The 6,776-nt window shown below is 61.6% G+C and overlaps 1 protein-coding gene across 1 annotated transcript; it reads right to left on the bottom strand.

The window, feature by feature from the left end:
* Nucleotides 1-759: 759 nt before the first annotated feature.
* EN1 (engrailed homeobox 1) lies at nt 760-4,899 on the bottom strand. The gene is made up of 2 exons (XM_036386984.1): nt 4,224-4,899; nt 760-1,610 (listed from the first exon to the last, which is right to left on the bottom strand). The coding sequence occupies exons 1-2, from the start codon at nt 4,897-4,899 to the stop codon at nt 1,294-1,296; spliced, it is 993 nt and encodes a 330-aa protein (XP_036242877.1). The 3' UTR covers nt 760-1,293.
* Between the last annotated feature and the right edge of the window lie 1,877 nt (nt 4,900-6,776).

The raw sequence follows: 6,776 nt of genomic DNA, 5'->3' as shown, positions 1-6,776 counted from the left end.
CCGGCGGCCAAGAGAGCCGAGCCGGGACTGGGCACGGCCGGCTTTTAACCGGGGCGGGTGGGAAAGCGGAGCGGGGCCGCAGCCCCCTGGAGCTCTGCCGTGCCGCCGGCCCTCCGCCACCCCGCGCGTCCCACGGCAAATGCGAGCCCGAGCCCTGCAAGGGGGAGCGGAGGGCAGGGACCGGCACCGGGAGCGCTCCCGGAGCGGTGGCGCAGCGCCCGGCGCCGAGTGCCGATCACTCCCGCCCGAGCCTCGGGAGAGGTCCTCGCTGCAAACAGCGTGGGAGCAGATCCTCTCGGAGAGAGGCAAGGAGCTGTCAGACAAATATCCTTCCAACACATCCCTGAGCCCTAAGTATCCAGACAATTTCAGGCAAATTTTCAGCGGGAACTTGTATCACCATTATGATGAGGTGGTTTTAATTTGGTTAAAAAGGGAGATGCGGGAGATGAAGCACGACCGCAATTGCCAAAGAGAATTAATTCTTTTTAAGGGTAGAAAAATTAAAAATAATTTTTAAAATATCGAAGGTTTAAGGGTTTTGAACAAGGGATGAGTAGTTCAAAAATTGCTGCATCTATCGAAAGCAAAACCTAAGTATGCCACCAAAATGGCACTATGTACACAGCGTATGGTGTATGTATATATACATTTATTTATTATATTTTTATGTATATATATATATATATATATATATGCAAACATCCATACACTAAAATAAAGAATTACAGCCAGCCTGGATCCTGAACACAGTCTACACTTTATTTCAGACTACAGATTTCTGAACATAATAAAATCTTTGGCTTGTAGCGGCGGGTTCAGTCTCGCAGTCTGTGGATCAGAATTTTTTTTCCTCGGGAAAAAAAAAGAGAGAGAGACAGAAATTCACACACACACACAAAAAATAAAATAAGATTAAACGACAGATGAGAAAAGTCTGACCTTTACTGTAAAACAGGAGCAACGGACATGGGGGGGGGAAAGAAAAAAAAGGAAAGCAAACAAAACGAACAAACGAACAAAAGAAAGGAGAAACAGAGAGAAGGGAAGAGAGAAACTGTCCAGCAAATAGAGATCGCTACACATATTTCTTACCTGAAATTAAATATATACAAGGTCATATGCTGTTTGGCTATATAGAGATAATTTTTCTTAAGTGTTCATATTTTTTTTTTTCTTAATCGGAGTCCTTATACTATGGATAGACAATAGATCTGCTTTTAAATCGCACCTGTCCGCCTCCCGGCCGGCGGGCCGGCACCGCGGCGCAGGGCTGGGCTGGGGCCGCCCGCCTCACTCGCTCTCCTCTTTGTCCTGCACCGTGGTGGTGGAGTGGTTGTAGAGTCCCTGGGCCATGAGGTGCAGCGCCAGCCCGTTCTTAATGCCCGTCGCCTTCTTGATTTTGGCCCGTTTGTTCTGGAACCAGATCTTGATCTGGGACTCGTTGAGGCTGAGCTCCTGGGCCAGGCTCTGCCGCCGCTGCTCCGTGATGTACCGGTTCGCCTGGAACTCCGCCTTCAGCCGCTGCAGCTGCTCGGCCGTGAACGCCGTCCGCGGCCGCTTGTCCTCCTTCTCCGTCTTCTTCTTCTTCAGTTTCCTGGTGCGGGGGCCTGCGGGCAGGGCACACACACGCCGCTGGGCAGGGCCGCGCCGCCGACCGACAGACCGACCGACCGCCGCCCCCGCCCCGCCGGCCGAGGAAAAATGGCCGACGGGTGAATTTGTGCTGGTTCCGTGTGTTCCCCCCCAGCCCCCCAACCCCGACACCGCCGCCCCGGCACGGCGGAGGGAAGGAACGGGGAAGGAACGGGGAGGCCGGGGCCGAGCGCGCCCGCGCATCACCCGCTACCCCGGCCCCGCCGAGCCGGCCCCGCGGGCGAGGGGAGCGGAGCCCCACTCGCCCCCCGTCCCGGCACACGTCGGGGCACCGCTCCGCCCGCCCTGCAGGGCCGGGCCGCTCTCCTGCACGGCCCGGGACCGGGGCCTGCCGGCCGGCAGCGACTCCGCCGGGCAGCGCGGGGACCGAAGGTTCCCGCTGCCAGGCACCGGGGAGCCGCCGCCAGCAGCAGCCTGGCAGAAGGCTGCCCTGGTCTCCCTTCGGGGGACAACGACCCTCTCCGCAAAGCCAGCCCAGTTCTGAGGGGCCCTTCTCCGCCGCCACTCCGGAGCCCCGCCGACACCGCCCGGGTCGCCTGGGCTCTCCGGCGGCCGATCCCTGCCGGGGACCTACGGCCCCGCTTGCAGCTCCCTCTGCGAAGCCCAGCCAAAAGCAGAGCCAAATCCAGGCCGCAAAGGGGCCAGCTGAAGCGCAACACAGCAACACAGCTCGCCGGGAAAGCCACCGGGTCCCGGGGCGCATCCTGAGGGCAGCGCCTGGACGAGGAGGGGTACTCCCGGTCCTCTGCCCGCCGGCCTGGCCCGGCCACGGGGAAGAGGAGCGGGGAGGGAACCGTGAAGAATGGGATCTACGAAAATTCCCCGACAGCTGCCGGGCTCGGCGGGCGGTCCCAGGCCCGCAGCCCCCCGCCAGCAGCAGCCGGAGCCGAAGCCGGCGAGGCCTCCCTGCCGCCGAGTAGGCCGAAAGCTCCTCTCCCGGCGCAGCTTTTCCCCGGAACGGGGGGATTCCCCCCGGCTCGGCAGCGGCTGTCGGTGGGGAGAGAGACGAGGCCCGGTGGGGAGAGGGACGGGGCCCAGCGGGATTCTCCCGAGCTGGACCGGAGGGGGGTGGAGGGCGCGGGGAGTGAATTGCTGAGTCCCGGCACCTTGCAGCGGGGTGCCGGCGCCTCCGACCGCCGCAGCCCGCTCGTCCCCGGAGCCCCGGAGAGAAGCAATCGGGGCCGGCGGGCAGCTACGAGCACAACAAAGAGAGCGGCCGAGCCCAGCCAGCCTCCCCTCGCCCTTCTCCCCTCCGGGTCGCAGCGACCAGGGAGCGTCGGGGAGGAGGACATGCAGCAATGATCCTTCGCCCGAAGAAAGGGGAGGAAAGGAAATAAAGGCGCAAGTGCAGAACGCCGGGCGCTCGGTGGCCCTGGGAATCGGCAACACAACACCCGCGGCCGGGCCGGCCGGGAGCGAAGCCGTGCCGTCTGACAGCTCTATCACCCCATCAATCAGCCCAGTCAATCAAAGAGGCTTTTCTGAGTTTGAAGTCGCTGGACGTGTCAATAACGGGGGATGGAGACGGCTCGGCCGCGCTGACGGCCGGCTCGGAGCACCAGGCCGAGCAGTGCGGAGCGGGGCCGGGGCCAGGCAGCTCCGCCTTCCCCGCGCTCTGGAGCGGCGCCGGGCCGGCACAGGAGAGCCCAACCCCGGCCCCGCGCCGCGCTGGCCGATCCCTGGCTGCTGGCTGGAGGTGTCATGGGGGAACCCCATTTCCTCATCCTCGGCTTCTTAAAAAAAAAAAAAAAAAAAGGCAATGAAAACCAAAAACTAACGGTGATAAATAAAGGGGTGCCTGAGGGCACCTGGGGAATGTAAAGTAGAAGGGGCGGCAAAACAGGGCCGGGAGGGCCGAGGCCGCGGCTCCCAGGGGGACGACCTCGGGCAGAGGCATATCCCCAACCCGGAGCTGGGCCCCGAACGCAGCACGGAGCACCGGCTCCGGCGGCGATGCGCGGCCTAAGGGCCTGCCTGGCTCGCTGCAGAGGCCCGGCTAAACAGCCCCTCCGCCACCTTCGATAAAGCCCTTTTTCCTTCGCCTCCAAGAAAACACTACCTCCTCCCCCCGCACCGCCAGCAGCCCCTCAACATGTGCCTCGGGTCTTCGCCCCCTCGCTCCTCCAGCAGCAGCCAGGAAAAAAAAAAATAAAATCAAGTAAGGGGAGAAGAAGCCTCAGAACAAGGGAGCGGCCGACCCCGCTGCCTTTTTCTCGCAACGCTCTCACCCCGCGCGGCCGTGCCGCGGAACACCCGGGGCTGCGGCAGGCGGGGCGGGCGGGGGCGCGGGAAGGGGTCGCTCCCGCCGGCTCTCCGCATCGAACCGCTGCCGAATCGGGGCCCGGCGTCACATTCAAATTTGGGAGACTCGGAGGAGGAAGGAGGGGTGGTGGCGGTGGGGGGGGACGCGTTTCCTCTCGCCCCGGGTGACCCAGGCCGCCCTCCCCCCCACGCGAGGTCCTCAACAAGCCGGGAGCCAAAGCCAAGGGGGAAGAGGGAAAGGGGGGGGGGGGGGGGGGCGACCTTGTCACGATTTAACAGCTCCCAGATGCGCCGCGGTTCCTTACCCGAGGACGGTCTGTCTGAATACCTAGTGCAGTAGACCCAGGCAGGCCACACCAGCGGCTGTTGCGAGTCAGGCTTTATAACAGGTCCTCCATTATTAGAGCCCATGAGGAGGATGGCGGGGCTGCCGTGCTCCCCGTACTTCGCCGGGTGAGTCTCGCCCCCGTCGGCGGGGGCCTTGGCCGCCCCCGACGCCGCCGCTGCCGCTGCTGCCGCGGCGGGACCGGCTTTGGCGGCGGCGGCGGGCGGCGGCGGCGGCGCGGAGCCGTCGGGACGGCAGTTCGAGTCCGGGCACAGGAGGGCGGGCGGGTTGGGCGGCCGGGCCAGCAGCGGGTTGACGTTTTCTCTACCTGAGCTCTGCCCCCGATCTCCGTCCCGCTCCCGGCTGCCTCCTCCTCCGCCACCGGCCGGCGCGGGCGGCTCCTTCTTGCAGCCGAAGTCCGGCCTCAGGATGTTGTCGATGAAAAAGTTGGTGGTGCGGTGGGGCGGCGGCGGCGGGGGCGGCGGCGGTGGCGGCGGGTGGCGGCGGCGGGGCAGGGGCAGGGGGCAGGGCGCGGCGGGGGAGGCGGGCGCGGGGCTGGGGGACACGGGCACGCTCTCGCCATCGCTGCCGCTGCCGCTGCTCGCCGGGCCGGGCGCCGCGTCTCGGTGGCCGTGCCCCTCCGGCGGCTCTTCCATGCTCAGTCCCCGCCACGGAGATCGCTGCCTCTTTTCCCCCCCACCCACCCACTTTACGCCCACCCCACTTTGACGGTGGGTGGCGGGGTGGAAAAGGGGGAGGAAAAATTTAGAAAAAAAAAAAAAAGAAAAAGAAAAAAAAAAAAGAAAAATATTAAAATCCACTTGTTGGGCTGGAGCTGAGATTTTTTTTCTCTCCCTCTCACGGATGGATCCAAAACCTGGGAGATACTGGAGGGCTTCTCTCCCCCTTCTCCCGATCAGCTTATATTTCCACCACCAAAAGAAAAAAAAAAAAAAAAAAAAAAAAAAGACCACACAAAAAAAAAAACCCAAAAAGGTGTGCGGCTGCACCACGGCCCCCCCAAAAAACCCGCCCCCCGAAAACCCGTCACGATCTGCCCATCTCCCTGCTGCCGCCGCCGCGGCGGCTCCGCGCTGCCCCGCTGTCACGCTCCGCTCTGCCCACGCTGCGGGCTGCCGGAGCCCGTCCCCGCCAGCCCGGTGCTGCGCCGCCCGCGCCCGCTTAGGGTTCCTTTTTTAATTCTTTTTTTTTTTTTCCCTTCTCCTTTTTTTTTTTTTTAAGAAAAAAAAAAAAAAAAAGCCAAATCTCTGACAGCGCCGGTCCGTGCACCAAACTCTCCCTAAAAAATCCCTCAGCCACACTTTTTTCACTCGCACCGGAAGCACGTGAGGTGGCCCCGCACGTGGGGGCGGCCAATGGCGCGGCGCCGCCGCCGCTGACACCCCGCGCCGCGCCCAATGGGCGCCCGCCGGGCCGCCGCCATAAATACCGCGTGGGGACCGGACGGGGCGGACGGCACCGGGCGGGACGGGGCGGGCGGCGGCGGCAGCGCCGCGACGGGGCGGGGGCAGCGCGCCGCGCCCACGCGCGGGAACCGGGACCCCCCCTCCTCCCCGGCCCCCTGCGAGCCCCGTAAACAACAACTTCCAGCCACGCCGTGTGCTCCACGGGTGGCGGGGATTCGGTCATCGGCCGCTTTGCTGTTGTCCCAGCGATAATAAACACCCCCTCTTCCAAATCTGTGCGCTTTTCCCCTCTGTTATTTTGTTGGTTTCTGGTTTTTTTTTTGGTTTTGTTTTTGTTTTATTTTGGTTTGGGTTTTTTTGCTTTTTATTCTCTCGCGGCGGCGCTGGGCAGCGCGGGGAGATGGCGAGCCGGGTGGAGGCTCCCTGGAATCGAACCTTTTTTGGTTTGGAGAATAAAAATTACAGTAATAATAATAACAACAATAAATAGCAATAAAGGCAGGAGGCACTGCCAGGACGAGCTGGTCTTACGGCCGAAGCCTCTCTCTGGTTTCTTCCTTTACTGGGTTTGGGGTTTTTTTTTCGGAATACGAAGCACATCAGCTCCGGCTCACAGCTGAACTCGTATAATGTTTCCTCGTCTGCTTTTTGATGTTTGCTTGTTTGGTTTCGGTTTGTTGCTTTTTTTTTTCATTCGCACCGGAGTGAAAAATAAAGTGTTCGGTTTTGTTTTGGTTTTTTTCTGCCCGGCAGGGAGCGAGCACTTCGGGACGTGTGTTGAGGAAAATTTAAGGATTTTAAGGGATGGGAAGATAAAGCTTCTTTTTCAGGATTGATGCAGCTGTCTAAAATGAATTTAGAGAAAATAAATAAAATTACCGTGGTCCCAGTTCTGGTTTTGCTGGACTGCTGGGGCCGCAGCCAAGCGCACTGAGAGCGGCTCTGCCGTAGCCGCTGTCTCCTGCCCGGCCCCAGGCGCTCCCGGCCGCGGGAGCCGAGTGGCTGCGGTAAGGGCAGTGTTGGTGCTCACACGGAGGAGCAGTGCAGATGGGGGTCCCATGACACCCCGCATTTTACACAGCGGAGGAGCTCCGGGCGGAGCAGCG

Source organism: Molothrus ater, chromosome 7 (genome assembly GCF_012460135.2).
Source record: "Molothrus ater isolate BHLD 08-10-18 breed brown headed cowbird chromosome 7, BPBGC_Mater_1.1, whole genome shotgun sequence".
Classification (NCBI taxonomy): domain Eukaryota; kingdom Metazoa; phylum Chordata; class Aves; order Passeriformes; family Icteridae; genus Molothrus; species Molothrus ater.
The sequence above is the reverse complement of the archived record's forward strand: the minus strand, read 5'-3'. Positions and strand labels throughout refer to the sequence as shown.